At 38.7% G+C, this 23,526-nt stretch overlaps 2 protein-coding genes across 3 annotated transcripts in view; both read left to right on the top strand.

Moving 5' to 3' along the window:
* The window catches only part of neto1l (neuropilin (NRP) and tolloid (TLL)-like 1, like), a 179,512-nt gene extending 162,367 nt beyond the window's left edge, over positions 1-17,145 (top strand). The window contains exons 9-11 of one of the 2 annotated variants that reach the window (XM_029626561.2): positions 5,902-6,517; positions 7,620-7,692; positions 14,785-17,145. In XM_029626561.2, coding sequence (XP_029482421.1) covers positions 5,902-6,517; positions 7,620-7,680 — 677 coding nt within the window. In that variant the 3' untranslated portion in view covers positions 7,681-7,692; positions 14,785-17,145. Of the gene's footprint in view, positions 1-5,901; positions 6,518-7,619; positions 7,693-12,814; positions 12,903-14,784 lie in introns of those variants that run through there. The other variant, XM_029626560.2, reaches the window with a different exon arrangement.
* Positions 17,146-17,484: 339 nt separating this feature from the next.
* Positions 17,485-20,701, top strand: timm21 (translocase of inner mitochondrial membrane 21). Its single transcript, XM_029626558.2, has 6 exons — positions 17,485-18,051; positions 18,256-18,318; positions 18,429-18,526; positions 19,401-19,474; positions 19,602-19,707; positions 19,901-20,701. Exons 1-6 carry the CDS (start codon positions 17,748-17,750, stop codon positions 19,991-19,993), a joined length of 738 nt encoding a protein of 245 aa, XP_029482418.1. The 5' UTR covers positions 17,485-17,747; the 3' UTR covers positions 19,994-20,701.
* The last annotated feature ends 2,825 nt before the right edge of the window (positions 20,702-23,526 follow it).

Genomic DNA, 23,526 nt, shown 5'->3' with positions numbered 1-23,526 from the left:
ACGGGTGTTTTGCGGGTACTATTTAATGAAGCTGCCATCTGATATGGATTTCACATGACTGGGAGACAGATATGCATCGGTTAGTTACAGATACCTTTAAAAAAAAAAAAATGGGCCTCACAATGGGCCTCAGGATCTCGTTACGGTATTTTTGTGCATTCAAATGGCCAATTGATAAAATACAATTGTGTTCTTTGACCGTAGCTTATGCCTGCCCATACCATAACGCCACCGCCAGCATGGGGCACTCTGTTCACAACGTTGACATCAGCAAACCGCTTGCCCCACACAACGCCATATACATGGTCTGCGGTTGTGAGGCCGGTTGGACGTACTGCCAAATTCTCTAAAACAACGTTGGGAAGCAGCTTATGGTAGAGAAATTAACATTCAGTTCTCTGGCAACAGCTCTGGTGGAGATTCCTGCAATCAGCATGCCAATTGCACGCTCCCTCAAAACTTGAGACATCTTTACCAATGTGTTGTGTGACAAAACTGCACATTTTAGAGTGGCCTTTTATTGTACCCAGCACAAGGTGCACCTGAACAATGATCATGATATACCACAACTGTCAGGTGGATGGATTATCGTGGCAAAGGAGAAATGCTCACTAACAGGGATGTAAATACATTTGTGCACAACATTTTAGAGAAATAAGCTTTTTGTGTGTATAGAACATTTCTGGTATCTTTTATTTCAGCTCATGAAACATAGGATCAACACTTTACATGTTGCGTTTATATTTTTGTTCAGTGCACAATTTTAAATATACACTACCGGTCAAAAGTTTTTGAACACCTACTCATTCAAGGGTTTTTCTTTATTTTTACTATTTTCTACATTGTAGAATAATAGTGAAGACATCAAAACTAATAAATAACACATATGGAATCATATACATTTGAGATTCTTCACCCTTTGCCTTGATGACAGCTTTGCACGCTCTTGACATTCTCTCAACCAACTTCATGAGATTCAATTAACAGCTGTGCCTTGTTGAAAGTTAATTTATGGAATTTATTTCCTTCTTAATGCGTTTGAGACAATCAGTTGTGTTGTGACAAGGTAGGGGTGGTATACAGATGATAGCCCTATTTGGTAAAATACCAAGTCCATGTTATGGCAAGAACAGCTCAAATAAGCAAAGAGAAATGACAGTCCATCATTACTTTAAGACATGAAGGTCAGTCAATATGGAAAATAACTTTGAAAGTGCAGTTGCAAAAACCATCAAGCGCTATGATGAAACTGACACTCATGAGGACCGCCACAGAAAAGGAAGACCCAGAGTTACCTCTGAGGATAAGTTAATTAGAGTTACCAGCCTCAGAAATTGCAGCCCAAATAAATGCTTCACAGAGTTCAAGTAACAGACACATCTCAACATCAACTGTTCACAGGAGCCTGTGTGAATCAGGCCTTCATGGTCGAATTGCTGCAAAGAAACCACTACTAAAGGACACCAGTAAGAAGAAGAGACTTGCGCGGGCCAAGAAACACGAGCAATGGACATTAGACCGGTGTAAATCTGTCCTTTGGTCTGGAGTCCAAATTGGAGAGACGCGGTGTGGGTGAACGGATGATCTCCGCATGTGTATTTCTCACCGTAAAGCATGGAGGAGGAGGTGTTATGGTGTGGGGGTGCTTTGCTGGTGACACTGTCTGTGATTTATTTAGAATTCAAGGCACACTTAACCAGCATGGCTACCACAGCATTCTGCAGCGATACGCCATGATGTATGTTATTTCATAGTTTTGATGTCTTCACTATTATTCTACAATGTTGAAAATAGTAAAAATATAGAAAAACCCTTCATTGAGTAGGTGTTCTAAAACTTTTGACCGATATTGTATATATATTTATTTAAACTTTTTCTCCCCAATTTTGTGATATTTAATTGGTAGTTACAGTCTTGTCCCATCGCTGCAACTCCAGTACGGACTTGGGAGAGGCGAAGGTTCAGAGCCATGCATCCTCCAAAGCACAACCCTGCCAAACCGCACTGCTCGCTTAACCTGGAACCCAGCCGCACCAATGTGTCGGAGGAAGCACAGTACAATTGGTGAGCTTACAATCGTCAGCTTGCAGGTGCCCGGCCTGCCACAAGGAGTCACTAGAGTGCTATGGGACAAGGACATCCCAACCGGCCAAGCCCTCCCCTAACCCGGATGACGCTGGGCCAATTCTGTGCTGGCTGTGAAACAGCCTGTGATTGAACCCTGGCATGTGGGGACTCCTCAAGCACTGTGATGCAGTGCCTTAGACCGCTGCGCCGCTCAATGATTTAAAATATTACATTACATTTCATAACACTTTTCACAACAGATTAAGTGTGTTCCCTCAGTCCAATACTACTACCACATATCTACAATACAAAATCCATGTGTACGTGTGTGTAGAGTCTGTGTGTCTTATAATGTGAATGTGTAAGAGAGAGTTGATAGATTGCGATGCATATTATTAATGTTAGCTCTTCGTGTACATTTAAGCCAATTGTAATTTTCCTAAGTCCCTCTCTGTGGCACTGACCACATGACTGGACAGTAGTCCAGGTTCGACAAAACTAGGGCCTTGTTGATAGTGTTGTTAACTTGTTAGAGATAGCCCCCTTTTTTTCAATTTTTGCCTAAATGACAAACCCAAATCTAACTGCCTGTAGCTCAGGCCCTGAAGCAAGGATATGCATATTCTTGATACGATTTGAAAGTAAACACTTTGAAGTTTGTGGAAATGTGAATTGAATGTAGGAGAATATAACACAATAGATCTGGTAGAAGAAAATACAAAGAAAAGAACTACCACCATCTTTGAAGGGCAAGAGAAAAGTCCCAGTTCTAGCCGTCACTCTGGTTGTAATTTCGATAGTGTCAACAAGATGGCAGCAGTGTATGTGAAAAGTTTCAGACGGATAACTTGAAGAATGAGTGAACTACAAGACTTTTAGTGTGAAGTCCCCAAATACATTTAGGCAAATTGTGAAGGGGACATTCACATTCATATTACATTTTTCTGCAAGAATATCATCAAATCTGTATACTTGGACTTTGATTTCACTTTCCAAGTATTCGTAGCCATATTATAAGTTCAACATTTGCAAAACAACCAGTTTTCATAACTTCATAACTCTGAATATGATCATTTCTGTCCAATATGAAAAGGCATGCTGTCGTACAAGGTTAGTAGCTACATTTTACGACATATACATTGCTCATTGGCTATCTAGCTAGCTTTGTTTGACCCCGATTGGTGTTTATTTGACAAAGATAGTCGTTCAAATGATGACTGCCCGTATCATCGGTGTGCCATGAAGGCATCGCTCTCTGACCAAATATGGTGTCCTATAGGATATACTACATCCCTAATGATATAGTGAAGTCTTCTTACGTTCCAGGATCTCTGAGGAATTCATACGAACGTGATTTGACTCGTTGAAACAGCGTTTAGGGTGAGATTTTCACAGATTCCTTTCTTTGCAAATTTAACGAGTGGAAATACAAAATTGATCGTGCATGTTATATGGACCTTTTTGGAATATGAATAAGGATGTTATCTAACAAAAAAACACTTCATGTTATCTCTGGTACCCTTTGGATGATAAATCAGAGCAAGATTTCAGAATGTAAGTACACATTTCACCTTCAGAGGTGAATTTATCAAAACTATCACCGTGAAAAAAGTGTTGTTGTTAGGAGCTCAACCAATAGCATGGCATTTTTTTGCAGTAATAGCTACTGTAAATAGGACACTGCAGTTAAATTTACAAGAATTGAAGCTTTCAGACGATATAAGACATTTATCTGTACCGACATTTGTTGTTTCTCTAAAATATACGATCTTGACATAAGGCGCTGCATGATTTACAACTGTCCCTTTGACGGTACGCCAATTTAAATAATTTTCCACACACAGTCTGTGCCTGTATTTAGATCTCATGCTAGTGAGGGCCGAGAATCCACTCTCACATAGGTACATGGTTGCAAAGGACATCAGTGTCTTAACAGCGCGATTTGCCAAGACAGGATACTCTGAGCGCAGCCCAATCTAGAAATCTGGCAGTGGCTTCTGATTCAATTAAATTCTCACAGAACCCCTTGTTGCAATTTCGATGAGACTCTCTTGTTCAGATATCGTTAAGTGAACTGGAGGCAGGGCATGAAAGGGATAACGAATCCAGTTGTTTGTGTCATCCATATAGGGAAAGTAATTGCGTACCCAGCTCACTCAGGTGCTTCGCTATATCACATTTGACATTGTCTGTAAGCTTAAGTTCACACACAAAATCATACAATGATGGAAAGACCTGTGTTGTCCTTGTTAATGGAAACAGAGAAGAGCTCCAACTTTTTAATCATAGCCTCAATTTTTGTCCCGCACATTGATTATAGTTCCGAAGAGTACTGTAGTCCTAGATTCAGATCATTCAGCTGAGAAAAAACATTACCCAGATAGGCCAGTCGTGTGAGAAACTCGTCCACATGCAAACGGTCAGACAAGTGAAAATGATGGTCAGTAATCAAAACTTTAAGCTCGTCTCTCAAAGTCAATACTTTTGCCCCTTGATAACCAGTGCCCTTCTGTGTGTTGTAAAAGTGTTGCATGGTCGCTGCCCATATCATTGCATAGTGCAGAAAATACACGACAGTTCAGGGGCCTTGAGTTAACCATTTTCACTGTAGTGTCCAAAACGTATTTCAAGTTGTCAGGCATTCCCTTAGCAGCAAGAGCCTCTCGGTGGATGCTGTAGTGTGTGGATGCTGCAGTGTACCCAAGTGGCGTCGGGAGCAACTGCTCGCACGCGCGTTACCACTCCGCTATGTCTCCTTGTCATGGCTTTTGCGCCATCAGTACAGATACCAACATGAGCAGCAGCTACGTTTGGCTACATACGGACCGTTAAGTGGAATTCCCGCAAGAAAGTAACGGTTAATGTGATTAGATGTTAATTATTTGACTAGGCTACCTGTATTTGACATTGTGTTGTTATTTCGCTGTACACTAGATGGTTTCATTTTATTTTTGGCAGTGAAAAGAGGCTACCCGGGTGAGAAAAAAACCTCACCCAAATGTATCGCCCCGTGGCAAAGTATAAATGGACTGTTTGAAATTGTGAAGAAGAAAAAAAGTACAAAATGTAATTAAAAAAAATAGATATATTTTATGTGAATCACATTTTTATTTGGCGTACCCCCGACAGCATTGTGCGTACCCCTGTTTGGGAACACCTGCTGTAGAGCATCTTTTGTTTCCAGAAGATGACAAAGTTATCTATAACAATTATTCCAACAGAGCTACAGTAATCTTTTCGCCAGTTGTGTAATCACATATGCTCAAACATACATTACACACACTCACACACACTTTTACACTCATCATTTCCTGTTGCTACTCTGTTCTTTATTATACTCTTATTATTATCTATCCTGATGCCTAGTCCCTTTACCCTTTATCCTTCATGTACAGATCTACCTCGTACGACTACTTCTGATATAAACCTCCATTCTTGTGTATTTTATTTTATTCCTTTTGTGTTGCTATTTGGATTATTATTTTTAAATTCTGCCTCATTGGGAAGGGCTCGTAAGCAAGCATTTCTCGGTAAAGTCTACATCATGTGACAAATAAGATTTAATTTAATTTGACTGTAAGTGTGTGGGTGTAAGTTGGCCATTTCTTAAAGGGGCAGCCCCGAAAAGTGGAAAAACTATAGAAATGCAATGTGTTTCACCACTTGGCTGCATTTACAAAGATGGAAGCAGAAAACAACACACTCTCTAAAAGAGAAACATTCAAATGTCTCCTGATCACCACTATTTCCTCCTCTCTCACTGTCTCTCTCCTCCCACCTATCTCTCTATTTATCTCCTTCTCTCTCACCCCATCTGTCTCCCTCCTCCAACAGAGAAGAGGAAAGCCAATATCCTGGACAACCTGAACAACACCAACGGCACCATTATCGGCGTCACCTGTTGTATCGTCCTCATCCTCCTCATTGTGTCCGTCATCGTTCAGATCAAACAGCCCAGGAAGAAGTACATCCTCCGGCGCGAGGACTTTGACCCCACCATGTTCCAGGAGGTCTTCGAGCCGCCGCACTACGAGCTCTGCACGCTACGGAGCGCCACGCACGCCACTGCAGCCTCCGCAGACCTAGTCGACCTGGCAGAGGACTTCGAGAACTACCACGCTCTCCGCCGCTCATCCTCACGCTGCGTCCATGACCACCACTGTGGCTTCGCCTCCAACCCGGGCTCCGCCCACCTGTCCCAGCTGTCACTCAGTGGGCGGGGTAGCCGCGGCAACCTGAGCACGCGGGAGACCCTCCTCACGGACCTTCCACCACAGCCGGTACGGCCGCTGCTGCCCAGCGTTGCCACAGGGAACCGGCGCAGCATACTGGTGATGAAGCACAGCTACTCACAGGAAGCGGCCGACAACGGGTGCGACCTCGATGACGACCTGGAAGAGGTTCCCACGACGAGCCACCGACTGTCGCGTCACGAGAAGGCAGTCCAGCGGTCAGTATCTATAGATTTCCAATGATCCATGGTCAATCAATCCATCTCAATGAAGACATCCTAATAGAAGATGTCATGGGGGAGGGTGACATTGATTTTCTTCCTTTTTAAACATTTTTTAATCCCCCTCTACTTTTGTTCTTTCTCTCATTCTTCTTCTTTTTTTTTAGGTTGTAGCTTCCTTTTTTGCTTTGATCTTCTTACTTCTTGTCAACTCTGCTATCATTCATAAAGAGTTATGCTGTGGTAGGGAGACCTGCCCCCTCACTTCCTCTCTCACCCACTATCTTCCTCCCCTCCCTGTCTGTTTATCACTCTCTATCTCACTCTGTTTCTTTGTCTCTGTCTCTATATTGCTTTCTTTATCTATCTATGTAGCTCCAACCCATGCTCAGTACCAAGAAGCATTGCCAGGGTCCTTGTTAGGTTTTCAGATATCCATCTTGAATTAAAATACTGATTTATGATGTGCAAATAGAGTGCACAACATTTGCAATGGATCAGACAAATACACACCTCTTTTCTATAGAGGACATGTAGATCAATTCAGTCTGTAGTCGTATCAATCTGTTGTGACTCTCAACAGAAGGGCTTGTATTGGTGCCTGCCACTGTTAAAGAGATTATTGATTGATCAATTTTGAATGCAAAAAAAAATATTTTGTAAACTCAAAAGATATAAACACAAATAACTTTGTTAATAGTAAAAGTTAAGTGTTCTTTTTTTTATGTGGTAAAGTTCAAACCTTTGGCACAAATCTGTTTTCTTCAATTATATTTGAATGTACAGATATCTGCACCTTGATGACTTGATAAATGAAATGTTTACACTTCTTGGACTTCCAAAATAACTTCCAAGATAAAGTACATTTGCTATGCATGCACTATGTGTGCTCTACTGTATTCAACCTGTATACCTGAAAAAGTCTTGTTTTAACTATAATGTCCAGCACAGCAATTTCTATGCATGCAAGACTTCCAGAGTTCAAAACTCTGTTGAAATGTTCTGCTTTTATGTAGCCAATATATGCATTTACAGTACATATGATAATCTCTATGCAAAAAAGAGTTTGATATTAAACGACAGAGCGGTGACATTTCAGGTTCTGCCTCATTGGCTCTTTGAGCAAACACGAATCAGAATACAACACGACTAGGGTGTAAGGCAATCTCAAGGTAAGCCCCCCCCCCCCCTCCCCTTATACAACAATAAACACATTTTATGTTTCTGTGTAGGTCATCGTTTGACCATATAAGTCAATATCTCAGTAATGTAGTTTTGATGTTGACTTTTTTGTGAAGTTATTCTGGATTTAGTTTGTTTTGCTTGTTAGATTTTTTGATATGGTTCATTGTTGTCATCAAGATGGTTCCTCTGCTTGCGGTCATCTTGGTTTATGGTGAGTTTTTGTGTGAAATTTGGCTTCTATTTTTTTGCGTGGTTGATTTGAAGCTCATGTATGTGTCCTCTTCTTACCGAGGTCATATGATGAGCAACATTTTATTATTTATTAGCATGGACTTTTCCAGTCATCTTCTGTTGAACCTGTGGAAAATAAGGATGATTCTCACCTTTAACCTGTATTTCTTTTAGCCTCATAGCACAAACAGATCATAGCTGTATTATTTAACATACAGATATTTAATTAGCACACTTTTAATTAAGCACATTAATAGTACTACATACACCAATACTAAAGTCACAGTCCTAATTCTAAACAAGTTAGTCACCTGGAATGTTTTCAGACATTACTAAGGTTTACTGAAGTCACACTTACACGGTATTCTCCTGTTGTCTTGACTTGTTGAATGAATGAAATACTGAACATGGCTTTTCGAGCCTACTAGTCCATGAGCCAGACCCCCAAATATGATCTGTACAGCTCACTTGGGATGATGTGTCTCATAGTGATTTTGTTGAAGTTCTCTGTGCCTAGTGTTGGAAAATGTGTGATAGAAGTGCATTAAAATCCTGAATCATGTTCAACTTTGTTTGAAAAGTGGTTCTGAAAGGTCATGAAGTTACCTTTTAAATTATATAAAATATACTGTAACCAACTTTGAATGCACCAGCTACAACTACTGTTAAGGAAATCGCAAATATTGTGCCATTGACATTATAATGTTTGAAGCTTAACCATAGAATTCCATGTAATGGGGCAGTTATGTTTTTGGACTATAACATTATGGAAGAGGCTTGTAGATACAGGGCTATCACAGAATCCATGTATTAAGCCCAGAAGCCTTTTACCAATATGGCCATCAAACAACACAATTGCGTTTATTTAATCATTTTGCATGACCATACCTGTATGAAATATAATTGTAGTATACCCCAAAATATCTTAAAATGTTCATAGTGATGTAGAATACACAACAATACACACAGCATTCAGACCCCTTGACTTTTTCCACATTTTGTTAAGTTACAGCCTTATTCTAAAATGTATTAAACAAATAAAATCCTCAGCAATCTACACAAAATACCCCATAATGACAAAGTGAAAACTACTTTTTATAAATGTTTGCAAAGGTATAAAAAAATACAAAACAGAAATACCTTATTTAAATAAGTATTCAGATAATTTGCTATGAGATTTGAAATTGAGATCAGGTGCATCTTGTTTCCATTGATCATCCTGGAGATGTTTTTTACAACTTGATTGGAGTCCACCTGAGGTAAATTCTATTGATCGGACAGGATTTGGAGAAGCACACACCTGTCTAAATAAGATCCCACAGTTGGCAGTGCATGTCAGAGCAAAAACCAAGCCATGAGGTCAAAGGATTGTGTCGAGGCACATATCCGGGGTTCTGGGGGAAAATGGCTGCATCATTGTAGGTCCCTAAGAACACAGTGGCCTCCATCATTCTTAATTGCAATATGTTTAAACCACCAAGACTCTTCCTAGAGCTGGCCGCCTGGGCCAAACTAGCAATTGGGGGAGAAAGGCCTTGGTCAGGGAAGTGACCAAGAACCTGATGGTCACTCTGACAGAGCTCTAGAGTTCCTCTGTGGAAATGGGAGAACCTTCTAGCACCACCATCTCTGCAGCACTCCACCAATCAGGCCTTCATGGTAGAGTGGCCAGACGGAAGCCACTCCTCAGTAAAAGGCACATGACAGCCTGCTTGGAGTTTGCCAAAAAGACTCTCAGACCGTGATGAACAATATTGTCTGGACTGATGAAACCAAGATTTAACTTTTTGGCCTGAATGCCAAGTGTAACATCTGGAGTAAAGTTTGCGCCATCCCTACAGTGAAGCATGGTGGTGGCAGCATCATGCTGTGGATATGTTTTTCAGCGGCAGGGACTGGGAGACTAGTCAGGATCGAGGCAAAGATAAACAGAGCAAAGTACAGAGAGATCCTTGAGGAAAACCTGCTCCAGAGGACTCAGGCCCTCAGACTGGGGGTGAAGGTTCACTTTCCAACAGGACAACGACCCTAAGCACACAGCCAAGACAATGCAAGAGTGGCTTCGGGACAAGTCTTTGAATGTCCTTGAGTGACCCAGCCAGAGCCCGGACTTGAACCCAATCGAACATCTCTGGAGAGACCTGAAAATAGCTGTGCAGCAACGCTCCCTATCCAACCTGACAGGGCTTGAGAGGATCTGCAGAGAAGAATGGGAGAAACTCCCCAAATAAAGGTGTGCAAAGCTTGTAGCGTCATACCCAAGAAGACTCGATGCTGTAATCGCTGCCAAAGGTGCTTCAACAAAGTACTGAGTAAAAGGTCTGAATACTTACGTAACTGTGATTTTCAGTTTTTTATCTGTAATAAATTAGCAAAAATGTCTAAAAACCTATTTTTGCCTTGTCATACTGGGATATTTTTTAGATTGATGAGGGAAAACAACTATTTGATCAATTTTACTGTAAGTACGTAACAAAATGTGAAAAAAGTGAAGCAGTCTGAATATTATCCGTAGGCACTGTATATAAAGATGTTAAATTATTCACAGAATTGTGATAAGAATGTGCACAAAAAAAGCTTTACGAATCACTGATTTCTGCGGATGTTATGACAAATAATTGCAATATTTAATCTTCAAACATGTCAAATGGATGTGTACATGTGATGTCATTGATGTGAGCAGATTCAAATGATATACAATGTTATTATATGAATTGTTTTCATAAAACAGAGGACGAGAAATGTACTGCATACATTACAATGTCAAATTCCATAGAAATGTCCATCTGTTTTCACCTGATGTTGAGAGCTGCAAACCATTACATGTAGTTAGTCTAAATGAACATGCATTCTTACTCTGGGGCTGTTTACTAGAATACTACAAGTAATATAATTGACCTCAACAGGCCCAACATTGGATTTTACTACATTGTAATGGAATGTACGGGGCAGGTTTACAGTCCTCATAATGAAAACAACTACTAGGATAACATTGTATATCATTTTAATAAGCTCACATCCATGATTATTCACATGTACATTATTTCCATGTTTAAGGATCAAATATTACAATTGTTGATGCTATTGTGTTCATAGGTCAGTGATTCTTTCTGACAGCTTTTTAGGCACATTCTTACCACAATTCTGTGAATAATCATTCCTTATCTGGCCCACCTTGCTCATTTGGTTGTGTATTCTAAAACACTATGAACATTTTAAGATATTTTAGGCCATATTACATTTATACTGAACATAAATATGAACGCAAAATGTAAGTGTTGGTCCCATGTGTCATTAGCTGAAATAAAAGATCCCAGAAATTTTCCATACACACAAAAAGCTTATTTCTCTCAAATGTTGTGCACAAATTTGTTTGCATCCCTGTTAGTGAGCATTTCTCCTTTGCCAAGATAATCCATTCAGCTGACAAGTGTGGCATATCAAGAAGCTGATTAAACAGCATGATCATTACACCGGTGCACCTTGTGCTCAGGACAATAAAAGCCCACACTAAAATGTGCAGTTTTGACACTCAACAGAATTCCACAGATGTCTCAAGTTTTGAGGGAGTGTATTATTGGCATGCTGACTGCAGGAACGTCCACCAGAGCTGTTGCCAGAGAATTTATGTTTATTTCTCTACCATAAGCCACCTCCAACGTTGTTTTAGAGAATTTGGCAGTACGTCCAACCGGCCTCACGAATGCCCTCCTAGACCCACCCATGACTGCGCCCCTGCCCAGTCATGTGAAATCCATTGATTAGGGCCTAATGAATTTATTTCAATTGACTGATTTCATTATATGAACTGTAACTCAGTAAATTAATTGAAATTGTTGCATGTTGTGTTTATATTTTTGCTCGGTATATATTTCATACAGGTATGGTCATGCAACATTTTCCAGTAAGACCCCATTGTTTTGTTTGTCGGCCATATTGGACAAAGGCTTCTGTGGGGTTAATGAGTGAATTCTGTGATGGCCCTGTACTGTGTACAAATCTTTTTAAAAACCTGCTCTAGCTGGTTGTGTGCAATTTGATTCCTCTATCACCAAAGTTAGAATCCAAAAACATAGCTTCCCCATTACATAGAATTCTAAGCTTGCAACATTCTAATGTCGATTTTGTTTAACAATAGTTGTAACTGGTGCTTTCGAAGTTTGAATGGTAATTTTATGACCTTTCAGAACATCTTGTCAAACAAAGTTTCAAATATATCACGTTTCCTCTTTAAAGCAATTCATACAGGTAATTCTAATATGTACCCTAGAGGTCAAAGGTCGAAGTTCTGTTGACTGAAACATTCAGAAAATATGTCTGATGAATAGCTGTGAATCTAAGCAATCCAATGATATATGACTGAAGAGTATAAGTGAGCAATAACTGGTTGTATACTGACATTCTTTGGGGTAAAATCCCTATGGGAAAAATGAATGGGACGGAGGGATGAAATAAAGAGTTTTATCACAGAGGAAGCTACCATTGATGCACTGCTATCACACATTTTCCAACTCTAGGAACATTGACCTTCAAAAAAAATCACTATGAGACCCCCCTGACTCATGGACTGTACTGTTGTCTTCAATTTTAAGTTGCATTAATGTAAAATCATTATATTTTATGTCTTTGTTGGGTAACACTTAATTTGGATGTTTCATCATAATGCCAACATAAGGTTGTCTAGATTATCATTGCACTTAATGAATGTCACCTTTAAGCCATGACTCCCTCATGTTAGTATTATGCTGGGACATTGAAATAAACTGTTACCCTAAGTTGTGTCATTCAGTGTAAGAAATGCTTAGTCCGGTGAGTGTGTATGTGTGTTTGTGTGTTTGTTTACGCTCTACGTTATGTTGCATTGTTTCCATCATATAGACTTCTTGAGAATAGTGCAATCCTGGATCAGTACGAACGGGCTTCAATGAAATATGAAAATACGGACCGGAGATTCACATCAGCATAATGGCGATGGTGATGGTGATGAAGGACTTATGGAAATAGAGAATATGAAATATGTAACAAACTGGAAGAAAGTAGCTACAGTGATAAAAACAATTGCCTGTGTATAGACTGGCTTAAAATAATTGAAACTTGAATTTAAGTAGGCTTCTAATCAGACCCACAGATTTTGTAATCTTATTGACTGGACATTAACAAGGTACATTATTATCAAACAAAACATTGGATGAATATCTACATTGTGAGATGCAAGTTTGTTGCTCAAAATCATCAATGGACTATTGTGATTAGAAAACCTTCCTCAGTTCAATGTTTAGAGCATGTGATTTTGTAGGATTTTTGCAGCATATTATAAATGTTATTTTGGGGTATCAATGCTTGCCATTTTTCAGTTTGAGGAAAGATGTAACATTTATCAGTAATAATTAGGCAATAAAGCCTACTCAGTAACTAACCTCACTGTAATTACCCCTCTCTGAATAAGAAAAAAAAAACTTTATATGATCATTGAAAATTCTATGGTATGACTTGTGCATGCTTTTTATATCCATTAAAACATGAACAAACTAACATCTAGATTGAAAGTCATCCACTAATGCACTACATGCATCTCAGTTATAAATAAGTTCACTATAACATAAACAAAGGAAATCTATCCATACAAGTATTATGAGTGGTATTAATTGACTGCATGCTAATTCAACTAAATTGAAAGTCAAATGTCAATACAAAACTAATCTTTAACATTTTCATTTTCAAATGTTGATTCCTCTCACAAATTTAAAAAAATATTCAAAGTGTAGTTGTTTATTATTTGACATAAACAATGTAAATTCAGTTGATTTGTCTCTCTTTTCGTAGCCTGTAATCTTTGTACTCAGACTTTTCTACTGGGGGTATTTGAAAAGAGGAGACTTTTTAAAGACATAAATAATACTGTTCGGGACTGATTTTATGAATGCTTTGTAAGAAAATAAACAATAAAGCTTAATAATTTTTATTTTAAGGTTTTATCTAATTATTTTGTTATGTGTTTCACCAGTCCTTATTGTTCAAATGAAATTAAATGAAATTAATTTGGTTGCAAGTAAATAAATATGAATGCAAACATACACACATGCACGCACACAACACACACACACACACATGCACACACACACACACACACACACTCTCACAAACGCACCCCATTAAGGTACACCGTTTAGCCACACTAGGACAATACTAAATCAAAACATTTTGATCTCCACTCAAATGTAATGTAATTCCAGTCCATTTTCACTTGAACATTATCAGGGAGGTGTTACAGTGTCGACAATAGGATTTATGTTATTGCCTGCATGGTTTGTCTACACTACATCATTGCAACTATGCTGACGCCTTCAATATCCCAACAATAAATCAATCTTTAGTTTAATTTGATATGCTTGCTCAGTTTTCTCGTTTGCTGTTGTTTATGTTAATGTTGTTGTTGTTGTTGTTTTTTGTAATGCACTGTGTAAGTTTATGTGTTCAGTTAATGTTATTTGTTCACTTCATTTTGACACAGCTAGTGATACTGTTATTGTATAACTGTAATGTGAACTTAAGAGACCATGTGAATCAATACTGATGCTGTGTAAACACACACAGAGAGAGACGGCAACAATACAGTAATGTCTTAACACATGCACAATATGAGCAACATACTTCAAATAGGCTTACTGTATGTTGTAACGTGTTAATGCTTTAGGGTCACATTTGATTTACGCAGTAATCTGTTCTAATGAAACTTCAGGATGGAGAGACATAGAGGTAAAGTGATATATCAAACTGTAATAAACTGTTGTTGTAGTTATTGTGGCCTAGAGTACACTAAAAGTAATGGTGTTTCCATTTCTCTACAGATACTTCAGACCGATTCATCAGTCTTCTGCATCTTGCTAAGTTTGACATGGAACTAACATTAATCTCCCTCATGCATCTTGAGGGAATTGTTGCACTTGCGTTGAGCGGCAAGACCAATTTAGAGTGTTGTGATAAGGAAAAACAGAAGCTTTTTTTGTGTATGCTTTGGGTTTTTTGTTTGTTTGGATAACAGGTGAGATGCCCTGTTTGTGTTTCTCAAATGTCTGAGATTGTAAAGCCAACGGACACATATCCTGATACTCAGATACTGGACCGAAACTTTAAAAGAAAAATAAATACCTTTAATGTACATTGTTCATGGACTAAAAACTGAACCAGTTCTTTGAAATTTGATTAATGATTTTTTTATTTATCAAACATGTAAGGATGTCATTTTGGTGCTGAAATACCATCTGGAAATCCACAGTATGTATCGCTGTTATGTTTCCCTCCCTCCATTATGGCTCGAGTTCTTTCCCCGGATGGAGTGTCACACCCAGGAGAATGTTGTGATGTCATGAAGGGCATTAACCTTAGTGTTAATCCACTAAACATGAAATATCTCTTTGGTGATTTCTGTGGACTGAAATGGGACATTGGGATGTAATATGTAGTTTCTATGACAAGTCACAGACCTCTTCAGAGAGTAGCCTAATGAAATTGTTTTTCCAGAGATCCCAATTTTGAGAATTTCCAGTCAGATTTCCAACTAGGATCTCAAACATTGGGAATGGTTGTACTAGTGGCTTGTCCATACACACTAGGCTACAGTGAAAAAAATGTGTGTTCAATTACTGATCATGAATTAGGCTACTACCTAATTCCTTGATTGCCCCATAGCCTTTCCTTTGCAATATTTTATTTCCTGTCATTCAAAATACACCACGTGACCAAAAGTATGTGGACACCTGCTCATCGAACATCTCACTCCAAAATCATGGGCATTAATATGGAGCTGGTCACGCCTTTGTTGCTATAACAGCCTCCACTCTTCTGGGAAGGCTTTCCACTAGATGTTGGAACATTGCTGCGGGGACTTGCCACAAGAGCATTAGTGAAGTCCAATTCATCCCAAAGGTGTTCGATGGGGTTGAAGTCACAGCTCTGTGCTGGCCAGGGAAGTTCTTCCACACCGATCTCGACAAACGATTTCTGTATGGACCTCACTTTGTGCATGGGGGCATTGTCATGCTGAAACAGGAAAGGTCCTTCCCCAAACTGTTGCCACAAAGTTGGAAGCACAGAATCGTCTAGAATTTAATTGTACGCGGTAGCGATAAGATTTCCCTTCACTGGAGCTAAGGGGCCTGGCCCGAACCATGAAAAACAGCCTCAGACCATTAATCCTCCTCCACCCAACTTTACAGTTGGCACTATGCATTCGGTCAGGTAGCGTTCTCCTGGCATCTGCCAAACACAGATTAGTCCATTGGACTGCCAGATGGTGAAGCGTTTCCACTTCCTCCAGAATCCAATGGCAGTAAGCTTTACACCACTCCAGTTGACGCTCGGCATTGCGCATGATGATCTTAGTCTTGTCTGCAGCTGCTCCTCCATGGAAACCCATTTCATGAAGCTCCCGGCGAACAGTTCTTGTGCTGACGTTGCTTCCAGAGGCAGTTTGGAACTCGGTAGTGAGTGTTGCAACCGAGGACAGATTATTTTTATGTGCTAAGCGCTTCAGCACTTGGAGGTTCCGTTCTGTGAGCTTGTGTGGCACACTTCACAACTGAGCCGTTGTTGCTCATAGACATCACTGTGCTCTTCAGTAAGGCCATTCTACTGCCAACGTTCCTATGGAGATTGCATGGCTGTGTACTCGATTTTATACACCTGTCAGCAACGGTTGTGACTGAAATAGCCAAATCCACTCATTTGAAGGGGTGTCCACACACTTTTGTGTGTATCGTGTATGTGTATGTTTGAGACCCATCCGTTTGCTGAGATCTCTATACTTTGGTAACACGTTTAAGAAATGCTGGGCAGAATGTTTTCAATACACTGATACTAATCTGATTGAGACTTACTGAGTTTGTATATTGGAAAGTGATATTCATTTGTGCTTGTCCATGAACAACGTCACTTGTCAGGGTACATGTACATGTAATCTGTTTACAATAAAGCAAACTGTAATCAGTTACGTTACTAGCAAAAATATTGTAATCAGATGATGGATACTTTTGAAAAACTATGATTACTTCTTGGATTACTTTGACATTTAAAAAAATGTTTTATGACACCATTCTGATATTTTCAATGGCATTCAATTCAGCATTGAAAAAAGGCGAGTCTGACCACAAGTCAGAGACCACTATGATGACACACCAATGCGTTTGATGGATCATTTTTTTCTTCTTCCAATGCCTCTTAAAGGAAGAAATCGAAAACTGAAGTTACTGATTACAATTTTGGACAGGTAAGTAGTAACTGTAACAGATTACATTTAGAAAGTAACCTACCCAAACCTGTCCCTTGTTATAATGTTGTAGCCTATGTGCTGTAGCTTACCCTACTAGTCTAGAATACGTGAGTATATTACCAAAGAGAATATATGTTTAAAATATACATGTTTTAAAATCTGTGACATTGCTGTGATGTCTATTTCATCAAAGACAGAATTATTTTTAATTTCATCCACTGGGACCTGCCATGGACTTAAACTGCCAATGCCTCTTCCAAGAAAACACTCTCTCCCATGATTCTTCGCGCTTGTACAGTGACGACATGCATGCGCCGGAGGTTCAACAGCAAGCTCCCTAACTCAACGCTGACAGTCTTGCAAGTAATTATTGAAGTATATATTGAATTGTGTTGCAATTAGGTCATTTCTATCGTATAATGGGTCGACTTTAGTAACAGTTAATTAATACTGGGACATTTTGCGAAATAGGGGAAAGACACATCGTGCGTTTTTTTTTTGATAGCTGAAGTAGCTAGCAAGTCAACGTGAATAGAGGACAACATGGTGTATTCTTTCATACTGAAAGTTGTGCAGCGTAATTTGCATCAATATCAAACACTGTCAACGCAGTCCGTTCTGCGAATATGTAAACGCATGCAGAATAATTTGCACCTTCAGAAACCGTCTACTGCAACATCCAGATTCGTTTTCTACGGGACTGCATATCACTCACCTATTGTGAGCAATCTATTTTGTACACGGAGTCGAAGCATTTCTGTCGACACAAGATTGAGAAGTAAAGGAGAAGAGAAGGATGGTGGACAGGTGTCAGTACCGAGGCAAGGACCTTCTACTGCACATAAAGGTAAGCCTGTCGAACACAATGTGTTGTTTTTCAATCAGAGCCCATATGGAGTTTGCCTTGTTAATCACACTTCTTGCACAATAAGAATGAAAGAGACTCAACTATTGAAAGTTTTGGCATAATGGCATCATCATTTTCTCCAGCTATCAAAGAGTTTAGAACTAGAAGGGTGTACCATAATCCGAGTTCTCTCCCTCGCAACAGTAAAGGAAGCTGGCAAAGACTTTACCTACCTCATAGTTGTGCTGATTGGACTCGGAGTAACAGGTGATTTTTTTTTTCACTTCCAGGATATGATATTGAAAGATCAATTGATGTAATCTGATTAAAAGACAGTGTTGCCCCAACCTGTTGACACCTCTGTGTTTTGCTCTCAGGTGGGTTGTTGTATGTGGTTTTCCAGGAGCTGTTCTCCTCCTCCAGCCCCAACAAGGTCTACAGCAAAGCCTTCAACAAAACCAGGTTACACCCAGAGGTGAGATAACAAGCACAGAAACATAACATCAACGAGACAATCTACTCTTAGTCTGCATCTCAGTTGAGTTAATTTATGTGTTTGCCTTTTCCCGGAATGTGTTTTGCATATGAGAGAACTGAGTTAAGACAACATTATCCATCTACGTCTCATTGGCTCGTCTCTTTCCCTGCATCTGCACTTCTCTGAAAACACAGGATTGATAAAAGCAATGTGGTGTCAGGGGTCGCGTTTCACACAGAAAGAGAAAAACGGAGATCTAAAATCCCTCTCTTTGTAAATTGTGCTCGGCTTCAGTCAGGGTTCGCTCCAAATCATGAATATAAAAGGACACATTTTGTGCTTCAGTTACACTATCTTTGCTCACATCATTGGATCACAAGACAGCGCTCTGACTGATGGATGTGTAGCCTACTTTTCTCCTGTACTTTCCTCTGGTGTAGTTTTTTTCTCTGGTATCAATTAAAATGCAAGATTTACTTTAAGCAAAACATTAGGAAATGTAGCTGGCTACATTCTTTCTATGATATATATTATACATATCATGGCCATGCATCATTTTGCCTATTTTTTTATATTTTTTTACGTGCTTTTTCATTGTAAGCTCATTTGCTTATGTGTGGCTGCTAGCCAAATAGCGTTTCACGTCTGTCATCTGATGGGGAAAAAATCTGCCAAATGTGTTGCGTTAATGCGTTTTGTGGGAAGATTGAAGCAAAAAAAACACTGTCGACATTCAATATAAAACACAGGTGAAATGGTTTAAAACAGATTTTTGATGGTCTGCTTTTAGAAAAGATTGATTTCTGAAATCTAATTTGACCCCAGGGTGTAAAGTTGATTGTTCTCTTCCTTCCTCTTTGTAAAACCACAGGTGATTGGAGTGTTCGGGGAGCCAATCAAGTGCTTCGGTGAAACGTCCCGCCGAGGTAGAAGACAGAAAATCAGGTGAGATCAACATTTGTTTTTACCATGAGGGTCTTTCTTTATACACTGTGATAGGAATATAAGATCACTGCATTAAACAGACTGTGTGATTACTAGCATGTTTATTATGTTATTTTTTCCCCCATAGTCATGTGGAGTACATGAAAGATGGACTGAAGCACATGAGACTGAAGTTCTACATCCAGGGAGAAGAACCAGGCCGGCAGGGAACTGTGCACACAGAATCTAAAGAGGTTAGACATATTCCCTAGCCATATTATTTTATGTGCAATTTATCTGCTTGATTGACCTAAACATTATAGCATTTAGAGACATTATTTTATTGATATCAGAAACAAGATTCTCCATTAATTAGAGAATAAATATTGGCATAAACGGCTCTTTTTGTTGTGACATAAGGTGAACGTGTTTTAACTCTTTCAACAGAACCCTGAAACTGGAAAGTTAGAGTTCCGCTACATCTTTGTGGAAGTAGACACTTACCCCAGGAGAACCATTGTCATTGAGGATAACAGATAAGATGGGGACTGATTCTCTGACCCGGTCTGAAGAGGTGCTGCAGCTGTCTAGCATCACTCAGATTATGTAGGCAATGCATCACTTTGTTGATGAACTTGTTTGTTTCAAAAAGTTTTTCAACAAATGCCAATAAAGTTTTAGAGTCTGTTGGTGGTTAAACCCAATAATAAGTTGCTATATCTTGTTGTTTCGTATGAGTTTCAGATTTGTTGGGTGATTTAGAAAATTTACTGCCATTGCTGACTTTTCTGAGGACAATTTGCTTATTTTTGAGAACTGAGTTAGTGAGGGTGAAGTATGATCTCTTTTTGACGTGGCTGTTCCCTTCTGAATGCCAATAACTGGTGTTTTAAATCATTAGCAATGATTTGAAGCTATCCGTTTTAATGCTCCATAGGATAAACGGCTTCTAAAGAATGGTTTACTTTTGTTGTCAAATCACGGAAATGTAATGCTTTTAAAGAAAAGTATCTGATGCAGAGATGTTATGTCTATTGACAGTGAAAATGTTCAATGTCTTTGTTCATGAATCTACTACACTGATTAGAGATATGGAAAACCGTTAAAGATTTTGAATTAACTAAGACTCCTGTATTTTGAGAGCAAATCAATAGAATTGTTTTATGAGTATGTGGAGATACAAAAAATGTGTGACTTGATTAAACCCCCAATAATAAAGGATTCACTGGCCATGTGAAGTTAGACATATTCTGTCACACTGCAAATGTTCTATCCCACGCTGAACTTATTGGAAATACATTTTAGGAAAAGTCTGTTGGTACTTATGGAACACAGGAGGTTGGTGGCACCTTTAATTTGGGAGAAAGAGCTCATGTTAATGGCAGGAGAGGAATAGGTGGAATGGTATCAAACACATGGTTTTCATGTTTGATTACATTCGCCCCGTTCCAGACATAATGAGCCTTTCTCCCCTCGGCAGCCTCCATTGTTATGGACAGTATTGTTTTTATTTCATTCTGGCAATATTTGATAGGATATTATAGCATACCCAATATTACGTATGCAAATGTTTACTCAGACCTGATGAAATTAGTGTTAACATCATCTTATGACTGACGGAGTACAGTGCGTTCAGAAAGTATTCAGACCCCTTGACTTTTTCCACATTTTGTTACGTTACAGCCTTATTCTAAAATGTATCAAATAAAAATAATTCCTCAGCAATCTACACAAAATACGAAGAAAAGTTTATTTTTCAATTTTTGCAAATCTATTAAAAATAAAAAAACATCTACCTTATTTACAAAAATATTCAGAACATTGGCTATGAGACTTGAAATTGAAGAAAAAAAGAAAAGGTTATTGGCGTATCCTCTAAGGGTTCTTCAAATAACCCCTTTTAATGGATCCTCAGAACCTTTTGGGGTACATTTTGTAACCCCCTATTATTATTAATAATAATATGCACAACAATAACACCATATTTTATTTGTCTGTGTTTATTATGATATTAGTGGCAAAGCAGAATAAAATCATCCAAACTCCCAGCAAAGTCCAATGGGTATATTAATGTTCTCCGTATCCATAGCCAGAATGATTTTGCAGTGCATAGTGAACAGGTGTAGGGAGGGTGAAGTCTGTGAGTCCAAATTTGTTAAATTATACACATTTACAAAAAATGCACACAACAGTATTCATACCTTGGTTTTTGAGGTAAATGTGAACGAAAAACACTTTTGATAATGGTTTTCATACACATTTAGTACCTTGTCCACCCAGTATAAAGCCTCGCTTGTTATTTTACTGCTGCTGTTTATTATTTGTTACTTTTATTTTCTATTTTCATTATTTTACTTAACACTTATTTTTATTTTTTTCTTAACTTCTTAAAGCATTGTTGGCTAGGGGGTGGTATTTTCACATCCGGAAGAAAAGCGTGCCCAAAGTAAACTGCCTGCTACTCAGGCCCAGAAGCTAGGATATGCATAGTATTATGCATATCCTAGTAGTAGTAGTAGATTTGGATAGAGAACACTCTGAAGTTTCTAAAAACCGTTTGAATAATGTCTATGAGTATAACAGAACTTATTTGGCAGGCAAAACCCTGAGGACAAACCATCCAGGAAAAAATGTTTTGAGGTCACTCTTTTCAATGAGGTTTCTGTGTGGATCTATATTTCTAAGGCACTTGCTTGCAGTTCCTATTACTTCCACTAGATGTCAACAGTCTTTAGAAATTGGTTGATGTTTTTCCTTTGAAAAATGAAGACGTAGGGCTGTTCAGAACGAGGGTCGCGCAGGTTGCTCCACTTTGTTTTTATCTGCTATTGAACGCAGTTTATCCCGTCTTAAATTTTATTGATTATTTACGTTAAAAACTACCTAAAGTTGTATTAGGAAAGTTGTTTGAAATGTTTGACAAAGATTACAGGTAACTTATTCGATATTTTGTAGTCATGTTGCGTGAGTTGAAACCGCTGTTTTTCTGGATCAAATGCGCCAAATAAATGGACATTTTGGAGCTATACTGACAGAATTAATCGAACAAAAGGACCATTTGTGATGTTTATGGGACATATTGGAGTGCCAACAAAAGAATCTCGTCAAAGGTAAGGCATGAATTATGTTGTTATTTCTGAGTTGTGTGTCGCGCCTGGCGGGATGAAATATGATTGTGTTTGATGGGGTGCTGTCCTCAGATAATAGCATGGTTTGCTTTCGCGGGTAAAGCCTTTTTGAAATCTGACACGGTGGCTGGATTAACAAGAAGTAAAGCTTTAATTTGGTGTATTGTGATTGTATGAAAGTTAAATATTTATAATAATTTAATTTGAATTTGGCGCTCTGCCATTTCACAGCATGTTGCCAAATCGATCCCGTTAATGGGATTTGATCCCTAAAGAAGTTTTAAGGGCTTGTATGTAAGCATATCACTGTAAGGTCTGTCGTATTCGGCGCATGTGACAAATACAATTTGTGCTGTGCTGTGAGGTGTTTATTTGCTTTTATCTTTGTTCCTATGCACACTGGCAGATCTAGTTTGACTTGGTGATGACTTGAAGTGGACCTTCTGTATTCTCCCTCTCCCCTTCATCATAGGATGTGTAATGGCACACAGGATGTCTTCTTAAGAAAGGGTTTGTTTTGCAGGGGGCACTGAAGTCCTATAACAAATGATGGCACTCTTACAAAGTAATATAAACAAAACAAAAATGAACAAGAAAACGAATTGTCAAAACAACTGCCAAAGTGAATCATTTTTCAAATACATTCATTGCTTTTAAAATCAACTCTCTTGTTCATGGAATAAATGTTGCTACAAAAATGGCTAAATAAACAACCATTCTGAATGTTATTTTTCATTCATTGACCACAGTTTGTCTTTGAAATCTTTTTACATTTATATTAATATTTTTTAAATAAACCATTTTGAATTGTTTTACTTGTCTTTTATTTATAAGTGATTTGACTCCCTTCCTTCTGTCTCTCTCCTCCTCATAGCCATGGAGGTGTAGCTAATGTCACAGGTATGTCCCAAGTAAACTACATGTCATGAGAAGGGCATTGAATAA

This window comes from Oncorhynchus nerka, linkage group LG22, assembly GCF_034236695.1.
Source record: "Oncorhynchus nerka isolate Pitt River linkage group LG22, Oner_Uvic_2.0, whole genome shotgun sequence".
NCBI lineage: Eukaryota > Metazoa > Chordata > Actinopteri > Salmoniformes > Salmonidae > Oncorhynchus > Oncorhynchus nerka.
The sequence above is the reverse complement of the archived record's forward strand: the minus strand, read 5'-3'. Positions and strand labels throughout refer to the sequence as shown.